General features: G+C 41.2%; 1 protein-coding gene across 3 annotated transcripts in view; it reads right to left on the bottom strand.

Annotated features, from left to right (window-relative positions):
- The window catches only part of COL4A5 (collagen type IV alpha 5 chain), a 124562-nt gene that overhangs the window by 63926 nt on the left and 34626 nt on the right, over positions 1 to 26010 (bottom strand). For all 3 annotated transcript variants that reach the window (XM_088129243.1, XM_088129245.1, XM_088129244.1), the window contains exons 2-15: positions 23744 to 23803; positions 15029 to 15118; positions 14089 to 14133; positions 12539 to 12583; positions 12383 to 12445; positions 8714 to 8767; positions 7402 to 7428; positions 5882 to 5962; positions 3743 to 3805; positions 2313 to 2348; positions 2040 to 2081; positions 1839 to 1931; positions 298 to 351; positions 143 to 199 (exon numbers count right to left, since the gene is read on the bottom strand). In XM_088129243.1, coding sequence (XP_087985369.1) covers positions 143 to 199; positions 298 to 351; positions 1839 to 1931; positions 2040 to 2081; positions 2313 to 2348; positions 3743 to 3805; positions 5882 to 5962; positions 7402 to 7428; positions 8714 to 8767; positions 12383 to 12445; positions 12539 to 12583; positions 14089 to 14133; positions 15029 to 15118; positions 23744 to 23803 — 810 coding nt within the window. The remainder of the gene's footprint in view (positions 1 to 142; positions 200 to 297; positions 352 to 1838; positions 1932 to 2039; positions 2082 to 2312; positions 2349 to 3742; positions 3806 to 5881; positions 5963 to 7401; positions 7429 to 8713; positions 8768 to 12382; positions 12446 to 12538; positions 12584 to 14088; positions 14134 to 15028; positions 15119 to 23743; positions 23804 to 26010) is intronic.

Below are 26010 nucleotides of genomic sequence, written 5' to 3'. Positions count from 1 at the left end.
AGGAGGGTTTCATCCATATCAACTCTAACAGATCATAGGAGAAAGGAAAAATGTCTTACCCCATATTTGGTGGCCCAACCTGAACTCCCAAAGCTATACATGGTTTGGAAAGATAAATATTGTGTTCAAAGAAGTTACTTACTCTTTTGCCTGGTTCTCCTTGCTCACCTTTTTCACCTTTTACGCCACCAGGAGGGCCCTGGAAACCAGAAAAGCACACAACCAGCAGTTAATAGGGACCCAACCTTTGGAGAATCCTGATGCAACTCCACAAATGAAGCAAAGGAAAGTACTCACAGGAAGCCCTGGGGGCCCTGGAGGCCCTGGGGGGCCTTGGTCACCTGGAACACCCTGCCAAGAGCAAAGGGAAAGGAAATTATTAAAAATCCATCCTGAGGTTCTGATCAAGTTTTAACTTCAGATTTTGTTGCTAAACGCATTCTCATATTTCATGGGGAATCCTATCAATTATTAGGGAGGGCACAATGTCCAATTTATCTATGTGATTTGACAAGTCAGTTTGATCCCAGTTGTCACTTCAAATAATTGGTTTAAATGACTGAATCAAGTTGATTTAATTCAAAATTCAAATATGTATTCAGAAAAATCTATCAAACCACCATATCAATTTGAAAGTGCCCAATTGCATTGGATGCACTGAGTCAGTATGACAAGTCAGTTTGAACCATGATGTGATCACACTGTCTTCAGGTTAAGCTGAAAACATTGGCAGTGTAATAACTGGGGTCATCACTGCAGATGTGGCCCCTTAGGACCCCATAATAGAGAGAGAGAGAGAGAGAGAGAGAGAGAGAGAGAGAGAGAGAGAGATAGATAGATAGATAGATAGATAGATAGATAGATATAGAGATATTTGCCTGAAATCTCAGGTGATGGCAAATCGGCATGAGATTTTGAAGTCTCCACCACAAATCTTGTGAGACTTGGCAGTCTCAGGATTTTAACTTCATTTTAAACATTGTATTTTAAGAAAAATTAACCAAAAGAAACAGGTGGCACTTCCATTAAAAAGATAAATAACTGTCCGAGAGCAGAAAGATAAGGGTGTTTTTTTGAGGATCCAGAATTAGAAATGACATCTGAGAAGATCCTATGATAGTGACATCAAATCTTTGCATTTGTGTGTTATGTGTGTGTTTGTAGATACAAGGGCACACTGCACTATTTTAAAGACTAAACTACTGAGTTTGGGGCTCTCTTTTCTGCGGAAAAAGAATGCAGAAAACAATGTTGGAAAGGGTAATTTTGAAAAACAAAGTCTGTAAAACTGAAATGAGGACAAATATAAGAACGCTCAATCTATGTATTGTCGAAGGCTTTCATGGCCGGAATGCAATGGCTGGTGTGGGTCTTCCGGGCTGTGTGGCCGTGTTCTGGAAGTTTTGTTTCCTAACGTTTTGCCAGCATCTGTGACCGGCATCTTCATGGAGCAGGAGCAGAGAGAACTGCTCCTGTCTGTGCTCCTGCTCTCTGAAGATGCCGGTCACAGATGCTAGCAAAACGTTAGGAAACAAAACTTCCAGAACACGGCCACACAGCCCGGAAGACCCACACCAGCCAACACTCAATCTAGTTCTTGTTCCTCACTGAGGTTTGCCCCTTTTGTGTGATTTATACAAATGCCAGGCAAAATTCATAGAACCCAATGTAAACACAAAGAGGTTGATGAGGTAGGACCAGCATCTGCGATGGGTGATGCTGTGAAAATGATGGTCAAAGCTGGAGTATGGTCCAGTCTGACCCATCAATGCAACTGGGCAATCCAGTGAGAATGGTGGCTGGTCAGATACCACTAGAAACCATCTCCTTTCACTCACCTGATCTCCTTTCTGAAATTCTACATCATTAATTCTCTTCTGTTCGCCGATCTGTCCTGGTGGCCCTGGGGGTCCTTGAAGTCCCCGTTCACCCTAACTCCCCCAAAAGACAGCAAGACAGATTAGTTGCGTTTGTCATTCCATAGGAATCAGCAATCTTGGAAACCAGTTCAAGATGCCAGGTCAATATTCCACACTCACTTTTTCTCCTTTGGGCCCTTGGAAGTTCAAGCCCATATTGCCCTGAAAAAAGAATGGAGAATAATGACTACAATGAAGATGAAATAAAATAATAGTGGGAATGATAAACCTTGGCCCCAGCGCCCCTTATAAATCTATACTAATTTCTTTTATAGAAGTATATTTGCAGAGTTTTCATAGTGATGATCTTTAAAAAAAAGCTGAACCAAAATCAATTAATCAGATACAAAAGCTGAACAAAAATCAGATACAAAAGGTTATTATATACCATACCTTAGGACCTGGTAGTCCTGGGTGACCAGGAGGACCCTATCAATGTAAAGACACTCATTAATTTCCAGAATTATTTCTGTAAGGATGAAAAATAAATCTGTGGTTGGTAGGACCTCACAGTACAGCTGCTGATGAGAGACTAGTAAAATTGGCCCTGATCCCGATCCAATCATCCAGGCAGGTTGGAACATGGAGCCAATTTGATTAGGAAAATCAAGTCAATCTGATGCTCTGAACTGAACCAAGTTGATTTGATCAGGTTGAATCGATTTTTTAAACAAGAATTTTAACACACGCGCAAAAGTCCTTTGAGGTCATTAGCTCAATTTGGAAGCCTCCAATTTAATCTGAACCGTTAATTCAAATCAGAAAGTCAACTTGATTTGGAGATTTGTCTGAATTGCTTTCAAACTGAGCCTCTGAAAATAAACTTTACATAATCCAAAGAAGAATGCTTGTTAGAACATATAGAATACTTGGTCACGGATGCTTCCAGATGTTATTGGCCCTCCAAATATTAGGCCCTCTCATCAGCCTTCAAAGAGGCAATGGTTTCTGATGAAGAATGGAGTCCACTAACAACCGGAAGGTCACAGATTCCTCACCCTGGGTAGAGGTTTGAAGCATACAGAAACACTGACTGAGAGACATCTAGTTCAAACAACCAGCTTCCTCAAGTTGACTCCCTTTGGATGCATTTAATTTATTTCTATATCAACTATCATGCAAAGAGTTCCTAGCATTCCCTGTAGTGGTGATACTGGCTGAGGATACTGTGACCTCAAAGTCCAAGAGATTGGAAGGGCACCCAGCTTTTGAAAGCTGGCATACAGGTATCTTGCGAGCCAATCCATCATTATCAATTTTCCACACATACAGAAAAATCTGGGAATTGAACCTTTGATACAAATTGCTCCCTTTTAATCTTTTCAAAAGTTCTTACTGGTGCAGAAAGAAGTAAAATCTTGTCCTTTATGTATCCCAAAGTGCAGAACAATGAATGACAACTTTGGGTTACAGGAAGACAGATCCATCTCGCTTGCTACAAAAGCTTTGCAATGCTAAGAGCAGTTAGGAGTAACATTTACTCAGAAGGATGGTGAGCAATCCTTCTCTGGACCTATCCAAGCAGAAGTTGGGCAAACATTTGTTGAGCTGCTTGGATTTGGATTCCTGCACTGAGCAGAGATCCTACAGTTTCTACAGCCCATGCCTACTCTATGCTTCTGTGATCACTGCAATATAACTGTGGCCCTATGGTGCTGAGCAGCAGAAGAGAAAAAGGCAGAGACCTTGCATGACCGTTTTCTCAACCCCTTTACCCCAATGTTCAGAAAACTCCAAAAAAGCTCTAATCCAGCCATTTCTAGTCTCATCCGGTGCCATTTATTTATTCCACTAATTAAACAGAGATAATCAGGGAACTGTACCGTCAAACCTGGGGGTCCGGGAGGACCAATTGGACCTTCTATACCAGGGGGACCTGGAGAGCCCTAGAAGAATAGGAAAAATTGTTGGATGAGATTTGACTTTAGGAGGCACACATTATCATAAAATGTGTCAATGTCAGGAAAAGTAGAGTGTTCATATTAAATCCCATCTAGAGAACTGGAAGGCAAATCGTAAAATATCATTTGGTTCTAGATTCTGATTTCCCATTCTCTCAAGAAGAACATCTGAAGTTGGAACAAGGACTGGCCTTCAGAAGCTGCTTTTGGTGACCTCATTGCCTCTGAAGTTCCAGTACCAGAGGAGTCGAAAGTGCCAGGGGTTGCTAGCCCAAGGACCTCCAATTCCAGCATAGTAATACAGAAGATCTCTAAACTTCTCAATGAATCCCTTTAAGGGCAAGAACGCTGCTCACGAGGAATGGAGTTATTTTCTTGAAGGAAACAGTCATCTTATTTAAGGCTCACAGCAGAAACAACCTTTAAACTTGCCTTGTTTGACTTCTAGTCTGGAAACTGCTTGGAAGTCTCCAGGAATTCTGTTCCATAAACCATGGTTTACAAATCTTCAAGGCTGGATGAAGATGGATTAACTTTGTTTGCTTTAAAATGGCTGTTCTAATATTGAATTGCACAACAATTCAATTGCATTGCTCAGTACAATTTGTATTGACTTCAAAAGGACACACAGATGCCACTCAAACTTTATGATAGGAGCAAGCTGTCTTTCTGAGGTTGGGAGTGCCTGGCAAGTTTGGGATGGTCAGAACAGTGGATTGACATTGATGTGGGAAGATGCCAGCAAAAGAACTACTTAGAATATTGTTTTATGTCCATAGGTACCCAAAAAATGATGAATCAGATGTTTGCTGCCAAATTTCAGTGGTGTGTTTTCTTTTGCAATTTTAATTTGGTACTTCAATATAGAAAATATCAAAATGTATACATAATAACTGTGAACTCTGCACCACACAGAAAAATCCAGAAAGTACCATATAGAGTATAATTGTTTGGTGAATGTCAGCCTATCCAGAAATTGGTTTACAATAAAGCAAGTCTTTGCCTTATTGGCAAAGATAACTCACAAGTATCTAGCATCTGAGAATGTCTTGTTATCAACCTCTTTATAATCTTGGAAGGCTACCAAAAAAGGTTACGGAAACCAGCACCTAAGGAATGACCACCATTACTTTATTCTGCATTTCAACTGCTGCTACTTTAGATCAGAAAGTTTAAAGAGCTCTTTGGTCCTCTTTTCCACTGAAGGTCCATCCATCTTTGGTTGCACATCTTCTATTTGCCTTTGTTTTGTCAGGTGTTTGTCTTTCTCATGGAGGAAGTGCAGAGCATGGGATTATGTTCCAAGAAGACACATGCTAGTTGATCGTTAGGTTAAAAAAACAACAACAACCCTCTCTAACCATAACAGTGGTACTAATGATCTAGGGAGGTTTTGGTGTCCCCTCTGCTAAATGTGTTTAAACTAGACAGTCATCTGTTGAGGATGCTTTAATTTGGATTCCTACATTGGATAGAGGGTTGGATTTGGAGACCTAAACAGCTTCTTTCATGTTATGGAATTCTATGATTCTGTTAAATAAATGGAAAAATAAGGGATTAAGAGAGAAGGAAAGAGGAATAAGACAGTTGTTAGGAGGACGGCAAGTAGAGTTAACTACACTGAGAAACACTTTCACACATGTCAGTGTTTCTGAACTGAAGCCTTTAATTCAAAGGCCATAAATTAAGAGAATCTTCTGTTCTTCTCATAAATTCATAGCATTTGCCACAGAACCTAACAGCCAGGCCCAGAAACTCCAAACTCAACCTGGCCAAAACTCAGTTACCACTTGTGTGTTTCTTCTTGAAAACAACAACTTGGTCTTTCTTCAGCCTATGGCGGGAGTCTCCTTGTAGCTCCTTTATACTATTTTATGTCAGAAGCCATAACTGCATCAAAAAGCTTTGATCTGAGAATTCCTTTGAGTTTTGACTTCATACCCAAGCAGCCCATACCTGTTAATATTTCACTATCATTAAAATATTCTGCATACCACCAGTTTCCTTTAAAAAAAAAATTCCACTGAAGCACATCAAGAACTGATGTTTTAGCCAACTTACTGGTATTCCGGGTGGACCTGGAAATCCTGGGTCACCTTTCTGTCCAGGGAGGGGAGAGGTGATAATGTCACCTGGCTCACCCTAAAAAGTAAGAAAAAAATATGGATTAAGATAGCTACGCTCATGATGAAATTCAACAAGAGGACACACCAAAGTGCCAACTGAACTGTTCAAAATAAATTCTACAAGTTCTTCATGTAAGCATTTTCTTGCAGGAATACATTCGTAATATTCTTGCAACCAAACATCCCGTGGACATTCTTTTGCTCCATAAAGTACATATTTACGCTTATGTTAAATTTGTGGCACCAAGGAAAGGTGGAGAGATTGGGGAGAGGGAAGGAATCAGAGACATTGTTTTTTTTAAAAAAACACCTGACTTTATTCCACATGAAAATATTACCAGAATGCAATTATGTTTAAATGAAATATACTTTCAGAAGTACATAGAAAAGGTTTTTTAATCCAACTAACAGCCATGCAAGCATTTAAATGACTATGTTGGTCTTTTGTCTCCTGTTCAGGAAACCTCTGAGGTTCAATGTAATACCACATCAAAGCTAGATTATAGTTTGGCAGGATGCCTGAACTGAAAAACTGAGAAGAATGAAAACACCCTAGTTTTAAAGTTGGGTTTGCAAACCGTCACTTGCATTAGCTAGGGTTCAGTGTAATGTCTGAACAGGCAAATCAGAATTAAGGCATTAGGCAATAACATAATACTTTTAGACTGGGGCAATACTAAGGAATTGGAAAATGCCAGCAAGAGAATAGAAAATTCATGAATATAAATGTTCAGAAAATAAATGAGGCTGATGCAAGATGCAAATTTGTTAGCTACACATCTTATTAATGAACAACCATTATCATTCCATTTGATGAGAGTGGGGAGAACTGGATTTGTTCCAGTGCCAAGAAATGTTTGGTGAAAACTTTAAGTGAGATGCCCATTTCCTGCATTTAGCTTAGTTACAAGGGGGCCAAAGAGCGTTGTGTGAATGTCATTCATTCATTGTATAACCCTTTCTTTAAGCAATCTGCAGCTTCTGTGGCTTCTCACATTTTGGTGAAATCCCAAGATGAGAGAACTCTCATGAGTTTTTTTTCCCCCCTTTCTCTCTTCAGATTAGGGGCACCAAGAAGGCTGTAAAGTGCTGGAGAAACTTGCAACAGAAGGGGAAAAAATCCAAATTGCACGACCTTTCATTGGTTATAATAAGAAAAGCAGAAATACAAAATCCTGCAGGGGAAAAATGGGGTGGGAGTGGGGAATTCCAGGAAATCTTAGATCATGCTTCAGCACAGTATTGGGGAAATCTGACAGGCCCATAATGCATCTATTTTAGCATCAGTGCCAATGCTGGCTTGGGAGTTCTTTTATTTTAGAAATTTATTTACCTCTGATAGCACCTCTTAAAAAAAAAAATAGAAATATCAATGACAACTGCCCAAAGTTACCAATAATGAGAGGAGGCAACATGATCAAACCGTTGATTCTGCACTGTGGAAAGCAAACTTACTTTCATTCCTGGAAAACCAGGGGGACCCTGCAAGAAAAGGAGAGAGAAAGAATTAAAAGTAAGCTAGGAATGCTGAGAGCTGGAATCTAGTTTGGACTGAGCAGATCTGATTCTCAGCATCCCTTCCCTTCCACATTTAATTAGCATGAAAAGGATGCCAATTTGGGCTAGTTGAGGTTCTCTCCTCTAAATTCAGTGAAAAGAGTGAAGGGGCTAAAGAATCAACTCAAATATAGGCAATTAAGGTTTAGATCAGTCTTCCTCAACCTCAGCAACTTGAAGATGTGTGGACTTCAACTCCCAGAATTCCCCAGCCAGCATGGCTGGGGAATTCTGGGAGTTGAAGTCCACACATCTTCAAGTAGCTGAGGTTGAGAACTAGATGAACATTTTGAGAATGTGGAATATGCTACTTCTTTTTGACATTTATAGTTTAAAGTTTGGGACCTTAGTCTATATCTGCACAGAATTTCCTGTATCTTATGGACATCTGCAGAGCACTTCCTGCAGGACACCAATAATTCTTAGAAAACTTTCCCTAAAAAGATTAATCTAGCACCTCCTCTGTTGGCTTATGCCCCCAAGTAAATATCTTTGTATTCTCCCAGGTTTCTTAGATTGAATTCAAAACCAGATTGTCTTTTTATCTGGCTCTTCATCATTTCTGCTGCCTTTTAATGTTTGGGTTGATTTGTTCTAAATCTTGGAAAGGTCAGCTTAGAAAGAGTCTCATCATTTTCAACAGAGATTCCTCCCAGCTCAAGGAAGAAACAGAACGCAGATTTAATTTTTTTTAAAATTCTAAATATCAGGGCCAGGAAACCTGTGGGCTCATTAGATGTTGTCGAATTACAATTTCCAGTATTCTCAGATGTGGCTAACAGCCCAGAAGTCTATGATTAGCAATATCTAGAGCAGTGTTTCTCAACCTTGGCCACTTGAAGATGTGTGGACTTTAACTCCCAGAATTTCCCCAGCCAGCATGCTGGCTGGGGAATTCTGGGAGTTGAAGTCCACACATCTTCAAGTGGCCATGGTTGAGAAATACTGATCTAGAGAGTCACAAGTTACCTATCATAAACCATTTTTGGAAGCTCCGTTAAAAAGCAATGGAGACATTATTGATAGATGGATTCTACTGCCACCCCTCCCTAATCAAAATCAATATTCTACTCTTCTCCATTTGGCTGCCGAGCAATCAACAAAGTTAATAAGAACGTAGCATAAAATACAATAAACAGTCAGGCTAACACCTCAACCACAAGAACCAGGCCTATAGTAAGAGTGGCAAGAAGATATTTCTTTTACTTACGGGGGGACCGGGCAAACCAGGGTAACCTGCACTGCCTGGAGGGCCACGTTCTCCCTAGAGAAGACAGAAGGAAAATGTTCATTAATGCCTTCCAGCTCCCCAATTTGTACATCTGCAAAATGGTGAAGGAATGTCACAATTTAAAAACAAAACAATTACATATATATAGAAGGGTGGATTCCTGGCAAATAGAAGGGGTAGAAATGGAAGCAGTAAGAGACTTCATTTATTTGGGCTCCAAGATCACCGCAGATGGAGACTGCAGCCATGAAATTAAAAGACGCTTGCTCCTTGGGAGGAAAGCTATGGCAAGCCTAGATAGCATATTAAAAAGCAGAGACGTCACCTTGCCGACAAAGATCCGCATAGTCAAAGCTATGGTTTTTCCAGTAGTAATGTATGGCTGTGAGAGCTGGACCATAAAGAAGGCTGAGCGCCGAAGAACTGATGCCTTTGAATTGTGATGCTGGAGAAGGCTCTTAAGAGCCCCCTGGACTGCTAGGAGGTCAAACCAGTCAATCTTAAAGGAAATCAACCCTGATTGCTCATTGGAAGGATTGATAATGAAGCTCAAGCTCAGATACTTTGGTCACCTAATGCGAAGAGAGGAGTCTTTGGAAAAGACCCTGATGCTGGGAAAGATGGAAGGCAGAAGGAGAAGAGGACGGCAGAGGATGAGATGGTTAGATGGCATCACTGAAGCAATGAGCATGAAACTGAGCAAACTCAGGGAGGCAGTGAAGGACAGGAAGGCCTGGCGCAATATGGTTCATGGGGTCACAAAGAGTCGGACACGACTTAACGACTGAACAACAACAAAGATGGATGGATGGATGGATGGATGGATGGATGGATGGATGGATGGATGGAAGACCACTCTCTATATTTATTATTCTTTGAGCATATCATCTTATCTAAGACACATGAGAAAAAAAAGCAGAGGCAACTTTGCTCAGAAAATACAGTTCATGGACAGAAAGTCTGCACGTACCAATAGATCTCAAATGGAACAGACGGAGGCAGCTTTTTGCTCAACACTGAATTCCGGGAGTGGCAGCCTGCAACCCCATGAGATCCACACACCTCCCCCCCCAGGTCTTCCTGCTGTTCCCAAAACCACTTGATGAAGAAACTGGGTCGGTCTGCTCAGAAGTGGCCTAAGTTCTTCAAAGTTTATTTTGGAGATGAACAGCTATGCTTCAACAACTTGCTGCCACCATCCCAAAGTAACAGACTTAGGGATTTTAATACTACGGTTATTTCCCATTTGATTAGTTTTTTTCTGACTTCATTTTTCTCAGTGGATCAGTTGATAATGAACAATTAAAATTTCATTCAAAAGTAGCATCGTTCGAAGAAATAACTTATGATATAAGTAGTTTCTTATATCATAAATGATATGTGCTCTCGCTGGTTATTTATAGAATGATTCTCGCAAGGTCCATCCATATCTCAAGCCCAATCTAATCAACTCGGGCAACAGCAACATTCTTGTGAAATATTCCAGTTTCAAGCAGGAAAGGGACAGTCCAGCTTCGTGAATTTAACTTCCAAAGTTCTCAGCAGTAACCATGTTGGCTGAGGAATTCTGGGAGTTAATGTCTACATATCTGAGGGACAGCCAGATTGTGGAAGGCGATCTTAGAACAAGCCTATTCTTCCTTTCCCATATGCAGTTTCCTTCTGTCTAACTTGTTAAAGATCCTCATAAAGCAGTAGCTTCTGGTGCTTCCTCCTCCTCCTCCTCCTCCTCCTCCTCCTCCTCCTCTTCCTCTTCCTCCCCACCCCCTGCTCCTGCTCCTGCTCCTGCTCCTGCTCCTACTACCACAACATACTTTGTTAACTAGGGAGCCCAAGGAAATGCAGAAACTACTGCTTTACTTTTGGGTACTCCCATTTTGTTTCCCAAACCATTGACACCCAGTTTTCTCCTGTAGGGAATGATGACTTCATAATGGAGCAGTAAAGCATTCATGTTTGCAATCAGCATTCCCAGTCCATCCACCAAGCCCCAGATCCTATCCTGTTAATTCCCAGAAATCCATTTTGCTGGCCAAATGGGCAAACTCTGCAAAGATTCTTCCATCTTGAGAAATTAGGAGGCTGGTAGCACCTGTTCCAACTAACAAATTTGATTAAAAGGTGTAAGCTTTCATGAGCTGCAGCTTACTTCATCAGATGTGTAGAGTGGCTAGACTCTAAATTTAAATCCTACATCAATCTAGCCAATCTATGCATTTGATGAATTGAGTTGCAGCTTACAAACGCTTATGCCAGTGTTGTCCAAACTTGGCCACTTTAAGATGAGTGGACTTCAACTCCCAGAATTCCCCAGCCAGCCATGCTGGCTAGGGAATTCTGAGAGTTGAAGTCCACTCATCTTAAAGTGGCCAAGTTTGGACAACACTGGCTTATGCCTTTTAATCAAATTTGTTAGTCAGAAAAGGTGCTACCAGACTCCTGATTATTCACCACCATAGACTTACATAGTCCTCTGCCTACAATTCCATCTTGAGAGTGATATTGAACTCAAGTGCATCCCCTCTACAGGACAAGAGATTAATTGCTGCAGTTGGTTGGGGGAACACAGATTATTATTTGGAAATACAGATTACTGCTGGCTTGGCTTTCGACTCTGCAATGCTAAAAAGCTTTGGAAGCACGACTGAGGCAAAAATGAAGCAGTGCTAGGCATTAATTATGGGATCCTAGGAAAATATGCAGCTGTTTTAAAAAGTTAGAACAGGGGCTATGTCTATGCCCTGAATTCCAAACGACTTTCTTTTGGAACTGAATCTGAAGCATTGAATATCGTTCCCATTCCTCAAAGCACTTGAGATAAATGACAAATTTGGCCATTTACTGTTCAACTTTCCCATATACCCATGGACTACTTCCACTTTGCAGCTGTATTTGGAAAGCAAAGTCAAGGACAGAGAACATTCCTCCAGTTGCTACTCATATGATTAGCCTCATCAGAAGATTTGAGCAGAAATGTCAAGCTGACATCTATGCCACTTATTTATTCAGTGCTATTAGATCATCTAGCCTGTTGCCAAATAAAAAGAAGAGTCAAGGTATTACCTTGGAATTTATCTCAAAGGAAACAGAGCCAGAAGTGTCAGTTCCTCCCACCCCCAGGTGTTTTTCGGAGGGGGGTTAAAACCAAAGTGGGCGTAATTTCAAATACATCTCTTCATCCCTACATCTATTCCATTGTTTGCTTGTTTATACAGAAAATTCCATCCCTGTTATTGGGTACTTAACCACTGAATTTCAGCAGTGCGATCTTTGGAGATTGAAAGACCCCAAGGAGAGGGATTGGTTGACCACATTTGACCTGCAGACTGCAGGTTGCCAATCGCTTCTTTAAGTGCCTCTTGTAGGGGGAATTTCCTCTGTCTACTCCAGAGCCTTCCCTTTGCAAACAAAAGTCCACCAGTCTTTTACAAGAAGCATTATAGCAAATAGAGACTTTCTGGCTGAAAATGTCCCCAGGGCAGCCATTTTACAAGCCAGCCAGCCCCTGGGACAACCATCTGGGGCAGGTATTGCTAGCATATTTGCAAAATTCCAAATGTGCGCCTCAGTCCTGTTCGACTGTGACCGCAGAGTGATTTTCCCATGTTAGTTAGGAAAGTTGTATGTTATCAAATGAGCCAATCCCACCTTTGTTCCATTGCATCCTGGGATACCTTGGAGTCCTGGGGGTCCATCCTGACCTGGTAGCCCCTGCGTAGGGGAAGAAGAGCAGCAGAAGTTGACTGGATGATGTTATGGGTTGGTTGGTTTGTTTAAAAAAACACTGAAATACAATTTACTTACAGGAAGCCCTGGTGTTCCTGGAAAACCTGGTAAGCCTGGGGGTCCCTACAGATGAAAAACCACAAATAAGTTTAGATACCTGAGAGAGAAAAACACCGTATTATTTTAAATAAAGGCTCCAGAGCACAGAATTTTGAGCTGGTCTGAGATCAGATTGCAAGTGAGAAAACCTGCATCTTACGGGTCATGGAAAAGCCATGAAGTTAGGTTAGAAAACAGAAAAATTCCCTCCAAAGTTTTCCACTGATCATTTTTTCTGCAGACACTTCCATTTTTGGAAATGCTATGTCACAAAATGCAGTTAATACACAGAGAATTAAGAACAGTGAGTTGTAATTAGTTTTGCCCACCCAAGTAACTATTCTTAAAAGCATACTGTTGGTCCTTCAAGTTAGACCAGACCAAGAAATCAAAGTCATGTAGAGCACAAATACTTTTACTGTAAAGTTATAGTAATACAATCTTGCAAGTCCTTCTCTCCCTTTATCTTCATGAGAGCTAGGGAAGGTCTTGTCTGAGATGTTTACATACATTACTTTCCTGCCCCAGACCCAGACCTCTTTTATCTGACAGTTGCCTTGCCAGTGGCTCTTCCTCCTGTCTCTCAAGGCCATTCCCTCTGTCTTCTACACATGCATAGGCTTTTGTTTGTTTGCTCCTTTGAGTCAACCTTGATTCCCTGGATGAGTTTCTGAAGTTTTCTTGGCAAGATTTCAGAAGTGGCTTGCCACTGCCTCCTTCCTAGGGCTGAGACAGAATGACTGGCCCAAGGTCACCTAGTGCCTATGGTGGGACTAGAACTCACAATCTTCCAGTTTCTAGTCTGGTGCCTTAACTACTACACCAAACTGGATCTCATACATAGACTAGTTCTAGTTAAATGCTGGGAGTTATCATTCAACTAAATATCACTTTCAAATAAATACTTGGCTTTATTTTTAAGAGTGCTTTATGCTAGTGTTTCACCCCTCAAACAAATATTTCAATTTAATTAGTTTTACCTGGTAGAAAAACTTTTCATATATTTATACCTGTAAAATTAACAATGACTTACAAAAATAGCTAGTCTATGAAATAAAGGTTAAAAAATTCCATAAGATCTAACAATGATGGGCAGAAAAAAATATTCTCATTCTGATTTTCTTTTGCTCCTGTCACTGCTCATGAGAGTTTAGGATATTCTGTTTCAGATGTAACACATGAAAATAAAGTCCTGGTGCATTGTGAAAAGGCTATTTTCAAATTCTTAGGAACTGGAAATTACCTGAGAATTACTATCAGAAGACAAACTTTCACAAGGGTGAGAATTACTATCACAAAAGACAAACAAAGAACCAGGAATTATAAGAAATGCTACTGAGGTTTGCTCTGTTCAAGTAGCATGACTGGGAAAGCCATACAACCTTGGGATAACACAGAACAGTATCATTTAAGTCTTTAGCATTCATGTACATACGTATATAACATGTTTGTACGTCACTATCAAAAACAACTCTTGGTGGCTCATATCTACTTTCTGCTTTATTCCAGAAATCAAAAACGTCACTTACTCGAATGCCTTTGGGTCCTGTAGGCCCTGGAAATCCACTATCACCCTGCAAGAAGAGGAAGACAAAGAGTGACCAAGACCATCGATGGCAGGAACAGAACCCTTTCTATAAAAGCAAACATCCAGTGGTTCCTACTGGTCATGCAGCATCTTCAACAAGGGAGGGGGGGCTTGCTCTACCTACTCCTGACCTGGTTAAGAACATGAGAACATAAGCAGTGCCCTGATGGGTCAAGCCTGTGGCCCATCTAGTCCAGCAGTGTGTTCTCACAGTGGCAAACCAACTGCCCAAGGAAGCCCACTAGTTTCTTGGATGTGGGTGTGTGCCTTCGAGTTAAGTTTTGACTCCTGGCAACTGGCTGGACTAATCCCTGCAGTTTTCTTGGCAAGATTTCAGAAGTGGTTGGCCATTTTCATCTTCTTAGGGCTGAGAGGGAGAAACTGGCCCAAGGTCACCCAGCTGGCTTCGTGCCTAAGGTGAGGCTAGAACTCAAAGTCTCCCAGTTTCTAGACTTAACCACTGTACCACACTGGCTCTCAAATCAACTGCCTGGACAAATCTCTGCAGTTTTCTTGGCAAGATTTTCAGAAGTAGTTGGCCATTACATGCTTCCTAGGGTTGAGAGAGAATGACTGCCCCAAGGTCACCCAGCTGATTTGGAGCCCAAGACAGGACTAGAACTCAAGGTCTCCCAGTTTCTAGTCCAGCACCTTCTCCACTAGACCTCACTGACCTTTGGGCTGAGAGAGGGACTGGCCCAAAGTCACCCAGCCAGCTTCCATGCCTAAGGTGGGACTAGAACTCACCATCTTCCAGTTTCTAGCCTGGTGCCTTCACCACAACACAGCAGAAAGCAAAATGAACATCTGAAAAGAGCTCACCCAAGGTGGCCACACCCTGGCAAGCACAGCATCCAAAGTGGCTCTTTACAAACACTCACCTTTTCGCCACGGGGTCCACCTGGTCCTTCTGGTCCAGGGAAACCAGGCAAACCGGGCTGGCCTTGCAAACCTGGGAAACCTCGATCACCCTGTCCACAAAAAAGGAACAACAACAAATGAGTCTCTTCTCTATGCAGCACAGGATCTTGGGATTGATTGAAACGGTATTCTGGCTTAATTTATGTCAAGCGCCACCACTTCTGCCAAAGAAGCAAGAATCACAGAGATTTCAATAAGACGGTTTAATGCATGAAGTAGGGCTAAAATATACAGCCTTGGAAACTGATAGGAATTCCCAGATCTCCTTTATTAGCAAGTTCTTTAAGGTGGGGTCTCTGCACATTTTCTCCCTGGTCTTTCTACAACCCAGACTCAACGGCCATTTATGAACCACTGACAAACTCTTCTCTCAGCTGATTGCTGATGTCCAAATAACCTTTTTTCTTTCTCAGGCTCCTCACCAACTCTTTCCTTACACTTACCATGCAAAATGCTGAAGCCAGAATCATAAATTACCGATTTGTTATTTTATTATACTCACTACCAATCACTTATAAATTCTTCTTCTCTTGGACTGAGATGCACAGGATGACCATGATCCATATATGAGATAGATGATAGATAGATAGATAGATAGATAGATAGATAGATAGATAGATAGATAGATAGATAGACAGACCTATATATAGGTAATAATGATATTAAAACTATTCTTTAGATGCTTTTCAGGCCCACATGATTCCCAGAACACTTCTCACTAGCACTCCAAGGTTCAGCAAAATTTGAATTGTATTGTGGTTGCCTGAATCCTTCTTTCCCTGGAAAGCTGAAACCCAGGTGTCACTTTAGTCCAGTTGGAAATCTGCAATATAGTCATTTTTCAATGGCTACTGCTATCAAAACACAGGGCCAAAGTCAAACTAGATGAAGTGTGTGCATGTATGTACTGTATGAAACTACCTTCAAGAAAATTAAATAACAGAGCAGGATACGTTCAGGCTTGTCTTAACAGACCATGTGTACATCTGAAGATATGAGTCTAGGGGAGTGTTTCTCAACCTTGGCAACTTGAAGATATGCGGGCTTCAGACCTTGCTGGCTGGAGAATTCTGGGAGTTGAAATCCACACATCTTCAGACTGCCAAGGTTGAGAAACACTGGTCTAGGGACATCAGGGAACACTAATTAACTGCAACTTCTTTCAGAGGAATTGTTTCCCTATGTTTACAACCAAAAATCTCACCAGGATTCTTCAACTAGCACTAACAACACCTACCCTAGAAAAATTCCACATTGCCTTGTGCTTCTCTACTGAAGAGGACAGAGGTGGACCGGAATTGCCACCATGCTGCCTTTTATTTTATTGATCCATAATAATCGCATCCCACACATCTGCTGAAAGGCTTTTCTGGAAAGCAGACGCAATACAATAGAAACATTCATGCCAGCAGTCTTCTGATCAAAAAGGAAAAAAGGGAGCTTGGATTCTAGTTCATAAATATGAGCCTACAATCAGTTGAATACAGTTTAGAAAGAGTGAGCACACATAGCTGATCTTGATGGAGGGTGATTGCCTGATCTGATTAAGTGCCATCAAGCTGGTGTTGACCTTAAGGACATAGGCACACTTTCTCCAAGTTGACCTGTGCTCAACCTGGCCTTTGAGGGCTCTCAGTGACATGTTCATTGTGGTTGTAATCAAGTCCATCCATCCCAACTCTTCTGGTCCTACAAACTCCAGAAGGTCCTGCTCGTCCACTAGATTATTATGCCAAGACAGCTGATCTGGGGTTGGGCTGGCAGGTTTTCCAGAAGTTAATCCCTCCAAACCAGAAACAGATTGTGTTTTCTGGAGGCAGCCTGGCTCCAAAACTGGCCTGTTTCATCCTGGAACGTTTGGTTTTGTACAACCCTAATGGACTGGCTTGGTTTCCTTCTTTAGCTCTCCACACTTCCCATTTCTGAAGAAGCCCCATGGGGTGCCTTTTTGGAAGATCGAATGAAAGTATGTGAGGCCATGAAGACTGGACACTGAAAAACAGGACATTCTCTCTCTCCTTCCCTCCATCTCTCCCACACACCCACACACGTATGCCTTGATCATCTAACCACTGAAGAATAACTTGCTCCACTTACAAGAATATCTATGAAAGTTTTATGCACGGAAATCAGTTTTGAAAGTGAATTCTCTTTCATTAGCTTGAATGAGAACTGCTGAGCGGGGATAGCAATACAGTATTTACTATATTCTGTTTGCATCACACACTGAACAATGTGTATAGCAGCACACTTGTTTTCTGCTGGTGGATAAAAGGATCGATTTTCAATGGAAAACACCAGAAGCAACATCAAAACCTGCTTCCATTAACTGTGCCATCTGGAAGAAAAAAATCCAAGAAACCGAAGGATTCTATCAATTTCTCAAACTGTGAATTAGCATCTACAAAGATCTCTATTGGTTTGGACAGTCTTTTCTCAGGAGTAGTATATAGGCTGAAAACACCGCATGGATTCATACACATCAATGCTAGGGAGACAGGATCTTCTTTCTCCCTCTGTTCAGAGAAAGAGGGCATGGCTGTGATGTCCCCCAAGGAAAGAGACAACCAGAAATGTGAATCCACATTTTCTAGAAGGTTTTGGACAGGATTAGTAAAGTTTCTACTTTTTCTAGAGGGTTTTGGACAGGGTTAGTAAAGTAGGTGCCAGCTAGATGCTAAGACCCAATCAGCCTTGGCCAATCTTAAAAAACTAAAGAAGGTGGGCCTTGTTAATAATTAGACAACTGATCGCAAGGGAATTCTGAGGTTGTAGACTGGAAAGTTGAAAAAAACATTGCAGAAGAAGTGCTCCATTTCTGTACTGGTGCCAAGGAAACCACATGGACAATTCTAAGAAATCACCAAGAGTCAAATTTAGCTTAAGGGAGTTTGCAGTTCCCAGAAGATGGAAGTGCCAAGCTAACCTTGTCTGGAAACTAAGCAGGGTCAGATCTGGTTAATATCTGGATGAAGACTAGGACTGTAGGCTAGAGTGGGAAGTCAAAAACAAGCACCCCAGAAAAAAAATAATGACAAACTCCAGCCGTGTTGCTGTAAAAACAAACAAAACAGATGTTTTTGTAAAATCAGCAGGGATCGAGCTAAACTTCGGAGGGTCTTTAGCTTCAGTACAAGTGTCTTAAGACTTTGGGAGGGGTTAATTCTCCTCTTTTATTGTGTGCACATTGAAGAAAAACCTGAAATCATATCAGCATTATTAGCAGTTTGCTGCTTAATTTCAGCCCTGTAATTTAGGTTCTGGGCCAAGTGTGGTTCGTTGGCTGAATCACTGTGAGCTAAGCCAAATCAAATACAACCCATTACTGACCAAGTATAATAGTCACTGTGAAAATAAAACCACAACATTCCACCAACACTGGCAACTAGGGGTGAGCCAAACATTTCAAATTCAAGGCATTTTGAGTCTGAAGCAGGTTCTTCTGACCTTAAGGAGAAATGTTAGGATGCTGTTCTGATTGCACTAGAGATGTTCTGAGTTCCAAACTGGCCTTGTTTGGAGATCACATTGTTCAAGCAGCTCAGGAGGGCTGATCTGAATCCCAAATGGGGTTTCAAGCTTGAAGCATTTCACAAGCAAAACATTTTGCACACCATTAGTATTCACTGGCTCAAAAGTCAAAATAAAATATGTGTTCTGGAGGATGTAAACCAGAAAAGAGCTCAGCCGATTGCTGGAAACAGTTTCCCGGCTGGGAAGTTGGGAACTTGAGCAATTCAAGTTTTAATGTATTTAAAAATATATTAAGGAGCAATGTGTTTGAAAAGGGGAGTTTTATGTGGTTTTCTGGACTTGCAATCACTAGGAATGGCTGCTTGTTTACTCTACACACAAATCATGCGACTGTGGTATGTACTTCTGCTGTTCTGCCCAATATCTTGAAAAGTGGCAACAGGGCCTACAAGGTGAAGAAGAGGTTGAGTTGGCAGGAGACCTGGACTGAAGCACTGAGAAGAAATATGCCCTTGTTATCTGAAACCCTTTTATGGGTATGGAAATGGATTTGCCCAACTGTAACAGTTCCAAGGTAGCTAAGAGGGTTCTTGACTATGGTGTCTAGTCTGGTCTGCATTCAGACAACATGCTAAGGCCCAAACAAGGATGTGCTGTGTCTTACCTGCATTTTGAGATTCCTTAATCAACATCTTAGGTTTGTCATATCACCTGTCATTTGGGGAATTTCAGAAAGTGAAATTTAAGTCTACTACAAGCCTTGACCAAGAATCTCAGTTTCTACTGATCCCAAATACTGGCAGCTCAAGGTTCAGAAAACTTTGTAAGCATAAGAGTTAAAGAAGTATGCATGAGGGATGGTGCTAAGATGGCAGCCTGTGTGCTCATCCACTAGATTCTCCAGGTTGGAGTCTCATGTGAAGGCTGCTGTAGACTCAGAGTTGGGTTCACACATCATGTTGAGCCCAAGACAAGCCATGCTATCACTTGATGTATAAGTAATTGTGGTCTTTAATCCATGATTTATGGTAAAGATGGTTGAATCATCCAAGATCCAACTGGAATCATCGGTTCAGCTTGACCAAACTGACTTTCAATCTCAATTGAATCAAATTGATTCAAACTGTCAGTTCAATAACAAGTACCCATCAGTCTAATATATATTCTTGCCTTCCATAAACCATGACTGAAACAAGCCATGGCTTAGTGTTATGTAAATAAAGAAAGTGACACCCAGGAGCCTGACTTCCCACCACATTCAGATGCCTCAAAATGTCTTCACAGTGGGCAGATTTAAGCAAAGTCTGCTCATTGTGAGAAAACAGGTTGAGCAGCTAACTAATTTGCCAGAACATGTGTGAACAACAGCAACTAACCAGAATGTTTATATGCAGCCCACAGATGAGATACTACAGATCAATCATGAAAACTGGCTGTCACAGCTTTGCCCTACTTGGCTTCCTCTCAACCTCCCAGAACTCCCCAGTAAGTTAGGCCAAGTTGGGGAATTCTGGAACTTTTAGTCCAAATACAAGTGGGGAAGGATACTGTGTCTTCAAGTCATGTATGAACACCTGGTTGGTATTAGGAAATTGGACTTGATGGACATCCAGTTTGACGCTGTAAGGTTATTGTTTGTTACTGAATTATCTAAACAGGAGCTCAAAGCAACAGAGATGGCACTTCCTTCCTCCATTTTTCCCAAGCTTAGGAGGTAGGTTGGGATGAGAGATAGTTACTGGCTCAAAGTCACATTGTAAACTTTGTAAACAACACAAATAATATGAACTTGAACCCAGGTCTCCTGGACGTCATTCCAGTAGCTGAAGCATTACACTCTGGAAGCTTTCCTAAGGTCCTACTGAACTTAAGAACCTACATTCTGAGACTCAGGTTCTGCTGCTCAACAGGATCTGATGTGGAGACCCTGCAAAATAGCTTCTCACTCAGAATTCATTCATCCGACTATTTATTCCTTACATGAAATAGATAGTTACTCAGGAGACCAGCGAATGGCTACAGGCAGTTCTGGGTCCAAGATCCATATGAGTTAAAATGCAATTTCTTGCAGATGGAAAGATATTGGACAAGGTGCCTGGAATCCTGAAGAAGAATTCACCTTCCAAATTCAGGGAGACCCCTCGTGTTAGCTGTTTAAATCTCCCAACCCACTGCTTTAGAGTTACAAAGATAAAAGAGTGGATACAATTCTGCTTGTAAGAGACAGAAGCCTTAAGAACTAGAACCCAGATCTGCCCTTGTGGTTTCACAGAAGGTTCAAGCAAGTCCAAACCTAAACCTGAAAGCTTGGATGTGACTTTTTTTTTAAAAAGACAAAGAATCCGAGCACGTAAGTTCTCTTGATTTTGGAAACGGTTGCAAGTTTGAACAGCACAAATAATTTGCAAGGGGAAATTATAACTCTGGCATCTTTCCAGAGAATCTGATTCATGGGCTATAATAGGATACTTATGGCACATCAAATACCAATTTTAAAAGCAGAGAAAGTTCGTTTTCTGCTCTGAGGGGAAAAAAAAAAAAATTAGGTTAAAGAGATCAGAATTTGGGTCAAAGTGAAGAAGCCAGAGTGTTTAAAGATGATCTTTTGTGAAGTTTGGAAAAATTTGTACTTCTGAATAACTTGGTAGCATATTATTAAGATACAGATAATTGTCAGCCATTATGTGAGAGATGGATATGCTAGGAAACAAGGAAAGAGCTCAAACTCCTGGGAAGTCCTTGGACAATTTATGTTCATGCAAACCAGGTAGGGCAGCTAAGCTTCAGACCTGTCAAGCAGACATTCATCCTGAGAGAAGGTCATTCATTTGCTTTGGAACTGAAGAACTGAAAGGCACCAGCAGGGTGTATGAGTGTTAGATTTCTGGCAAGCAAAACCAGTGTGAACTTCTGATGCCTTCTTGAAGAAATAGTATGCGGAGTACCTGGCGCAAGAGAGGGCAGTCTGTGTCCCCGCAAGGAAAGGGTAATGACACACGTAAAACAAACAGATTGCAACACTCCTTCCTGGACAGCGGGCAACAAGGATCTCATCTGAGGAAGAATCTAGTTCAACAGGGTAGAGGGTTGACAGGATACAAATGCTAAGCCCAAACATGTTTTAGAGGAGGGTTCCTCAACCTCAGCAACTTTAAGATGGGTGGACTTCAACTCCCAGAATTCCCCAACCAGCCATTCCCCAGCTGAGGAACCCTGTTTTAGAGGACTCCTCCAGTGGAGCAGGCTAAGGTGCACATTCCCTCAATACTTGCCAAAGCTTCTGAGTGGCTGGAAAGCAGAGCAAAGCAAAATTATGGGTGGCTTCTCTTTGCTCCTAGAAGCAAGGTGGCCAATAGCTTTGCAAAGCAGCTGTGAAGGACTGCTTTGCTGGGACCTCTTCAAAATGGAGCACCCTTCAAAGACTGACGCCACTCTACTTGGTACCAGATCTCTACATACAGAAAAAAAATATATAACCAGGTAGACCACTCAACACAACTATTTTCCCTAAGATGTTAGTTCCATGGTGAATGGCTTTTTAGAATAATCAGCTCCCATCCACAGCATGCAGTTGGCCAAACAGAAGGGTTCTGAAGGCCATCTGTCCAACCTTGATGATCAGGGATGATGGGAGCAGTAAAATGTTCACATGTTGCATTAAGCACAAATGTGATGTATGCACCCAGCATTGTGGCAGTAAATATATGGCATATGTTTTAATGCTATGTATAAAGCAGGCCACTATAGCTTGTTGTACAAAACCCCAGTTAGAACTAAAGGGTAGGGCTGCATGAAGCCTTTGTTTGGAGATCTGATCTGAAGTCCGTTCAGCTGAATCTCTGCACTGAATTGACTTTTAATTGACAATTAAGTCAGAAATGGATACATACTCCAAATCAATTTAAATAACCAAATCATATCAAATAGATGACCTAAATTAGATCAGAACTCATCTACACATTCTGACAAAACATGGTTTACTGCAATATGCGAATAGAACACATCTGGCAATTAATTCCAATTATGCACCACTGTTTTAATCAATTCTGAGTTTCCCACTGATACTGCATAGCCCTATCTGCTTTCTCCAAATTCCTCACTCCAAAATTGTGTTGTAACTGTAAAGCTTCATATAAAGCCCCTTATTTTTACCAGATAACTTGGGATTTTTGACAGTGCAACCTCATTTAACCTTTCTTCCTTGCCAAAAAAAAGACAAACCCTGGGGCTTAGCACAGGTACAACTGCAGTGAACCTTCAACAAGCAGATTTGCCAAGCTATGACCTCATTCCCTGGAGCACCTGGATAGAAAGATGTGCCCCTCCTAGATAGCTTTGTCTAAAAGCATGCTTCAAAAACAGACAGTCCAAATTAGGCTGATACTGAAACTGCAACACCACATCAAATTACAGAAGAAACTCCAAGTCTTCAAGCTAACTTGGATTTTAGATCCAAACATCTAATTATTGGAGCTCCTTTAGTTAATATTTACTTTAAAAAAATGATTTCACCAATTCAGTGATCTGGTTCACACACAATGTTAGGTCATGCTTTGTGTAACTATGATTTGCAGAATAAACCATAACTGGCTGGGTTTATATATAACGCTAACCCATAAACCATGGTTTTCAAACCACAGTAGCTGGCTTATCCTTAGTGTTAAAACTTACCCTTGGCATATAAATTTAATAAATAATAATAATAATAAAGCCAAAACTAAACCTTATTAGAGGTTAGCATGATATGTGGAGGTTAGATCACATGTGTACAAGAAGTTTGTCTATCTGTATCAAATCTGCACTAGAACTATATGCAATAAGAAAAAAAAAACCAATTTACCATGGGGTATATAAGGGCAGGCATGTAACATCTCAAGATGACATCCAGAGACCCCCCCCAGAATGAAATAAAAGTTAACTAAAAAAAACAGCCCAAATTTCACAAGATGTCAGTGCTCCTGCATGTGAATTCATTAAGATTGTCAAAGGATATATGAGATTTTTGCTTGAGATGGTAGAAGTCTTGGGGTGAGCTCAACAAGATCTCTCTAGCCATCTATAACACACTCAAAGGAAAGGGGGGAGCTTGATCACTGATGTGTGCAAAAAATACCGATGTGTGTCACCAAGAGGAACATACTGAAAAACAGTCCTTCAGGTTGACCATTCTAGCACAATTTAACACTTCCTTCCAGACTCACCTTTTCTCCCTTTTGCCCACTGCAGTCACACTTAGTGCTTGATGAACACCCATGGCACACCTACAGGAGAAAAAGGAAAACTGAGCGTGAGATATTTAGTGGTCCTTGGATAAGAAGAATTAATCCTCTAAAGGAAGCGAATGGGGAGCAAAGACGCTCCGCTGCTTCATTCTGGAGGTAAACGCACTTTAGAAATGGCACGTATGCCAAACGCTGAGAAAGCAGATACTCTTAATTTCAGCCTGCAAAAGAGAAAGTCAATTTTAATGATAACTAAGCAATGAAGCCCACCTAACTGTTTACAAGAATAAAAAAAGTGTGTGGGGGGGAATCTCATTGAGACACCTATAAATCCCCCTGTGGGACTGTAGAAAAAGAGTGGCTTGCTTCTGCTTTGTAGGGATGCAAAAATAGGACAGTTTCCCCACTCCCTAAGCAAAAACCTTGACAGGTTGCTGGTTCTATCCCACTGAGGCCAGACTCTCCTGCCCTCTAGGTTCCCAATTTGGTTCCTTGCATGTCTCCAACACTTCAAAAATCCCTCTTCTGATCATCCACCCTTCTGCTCTTTAATATCATTACAAGCATCCTTGTCCTCACCTTCAAAGTCTTCAGAAGCCCTGTGGCCTACTACCACTATTTCAACATCCTGAGACAGCCATGTTGTATTGTTCATTCCACCCTCCTCCTTGGTCAAAGATGCCCAGGGCCCTCACCTGATCCCCCTAACCCTAGCCCTAACCTTAGCCATAACACCTGAGTGAAGCCACCTCCTTCTTCTACCTGAGGCTTCTTTGAAGCCCATCTTCCCTGAGACACTTACAGTACACACCCCAAGGAAACCAGGCACTATAACTAAAGCTAAATCGCATACAGTTGCCTTTCATTTGGGGTGATCCATACAGACATCCCCTTGCGAGATAAGCCTACTGGGTGGGAATTCTGGGAACCACCACGCCAGCACAACTGGAAGTCCAAGGTCTATAGGAAAGGTTCTGTAAGAGGCATACCCTTTCCTCCTGTACACTCATTCAGGAAGCAGGGAATGCCTCTTCAGGTGAGTCCTTGTGTGTAATAATTCCAAATCTTTTGAAGAACAAATTAATTGGACACGCCCTTAAAAATCAACTAAGCCACTTCCCTTTGCAAAGACCTGCACATGGTGTATTCGTCCAAAAATCATCAACCCAAGAATCTGTTGGCACGTTTTCTGCATCCACTAAGCCAACTCTTCTTCCTATAGATTTTGTCTTTTGAAAGGCATGCAGTGAAATATTGCACCAACCCTCACCTCTGAGTTGGCACACTGGTTAGCCATCCACGCAAGCGATTTGAGCAATTAAATAACTACGTAACTGGAGCAGCTTGGATTGCCCAACAGTTGTTGTATCTTGAGGACACGGTTTATATATTGCATTTTATACCGCTTCCCTTAGAAGCATCTTAAAGTGCTGTCCAGATAAGAACATAAAAATGAAGGAAATATACAGAAAAGCTGCAAGAAATTAACATTCATAAGAAATCGATGTGGCTGCAATCTGAACTCTGGTCAATAGATGGAGCATTCTGCTCATAGTTGCAAAGTCATTTACTCAAATCCATTCTTCCCCAACTCAACGCTCCCCAGGTCTGCCAAGAATACAGTTCCCAGAATCCCCAAACACACAGAATATTGAGGAATTCACACCCTTCTCTTGTTTACTCATCTCAGTGGTTGCCATCTAAAGTTTCTTTTTTGGAAAAAAAAAAAAAGTAATAATCACATCAGCATTCAAAGCCAAGTCAGAATAGGCCAGCAAATAAGATGTTAGACATTAGTTTAATTAGGAATAATTCCATTCCTAATTTCACATTTCCTGCTGCAGTTCAGTATTGCCCTTTTAAATAGTCTGAAGAAGATTCAAAATGCATAAAAAATATTGAGCGTAGAAGGAGAAGCCTAAAACCATCTGAAGGAAAATAAAGGCTCAGTGAAATAACTTTAAAAGCCCATTTCATCCTACAAGGCCTTATGAAGTAATGAAAAAGGCCCATAAAACAATGAAACCATTTCAGTAAAGCACCAATCAATCTATGAAAAGATGCAGTGTTTAAGACCATACATAAAATGAAAAAATAAAACTACACATTGCAAATGTATAGACTATATAAATACAGCTATCCGTAGATAGTCAAGCAAAATATTTGAGTGTGGATTCCCCTTCAAAAATGGGGCTGATTCCAGACTGAGATTTCACCCAAATAATAATTTTTAAAGCCCTTAGTTG

The sequence above is a fragment of the Python bivittatus genome, unplaced genomic scaffold (assembly GCF_059951505.1).
Source record: "Python bivittatus isolate LINGU-HERP-01145 unplaced genomic scaffold, Pbiv_v1 ctg000790_np1212, whole genome shotgun sequence".
Lineage (NCBI taxonomy): Eukaryota > Metazoa > Chordata > Lepidosauria > Squamata > Pythonidae > Python > Python bivittatus.
Note: the sequence above shows the minus strand (reverse complement) of the source record. Positions and strands in the feature narration are given on the sequence as shown.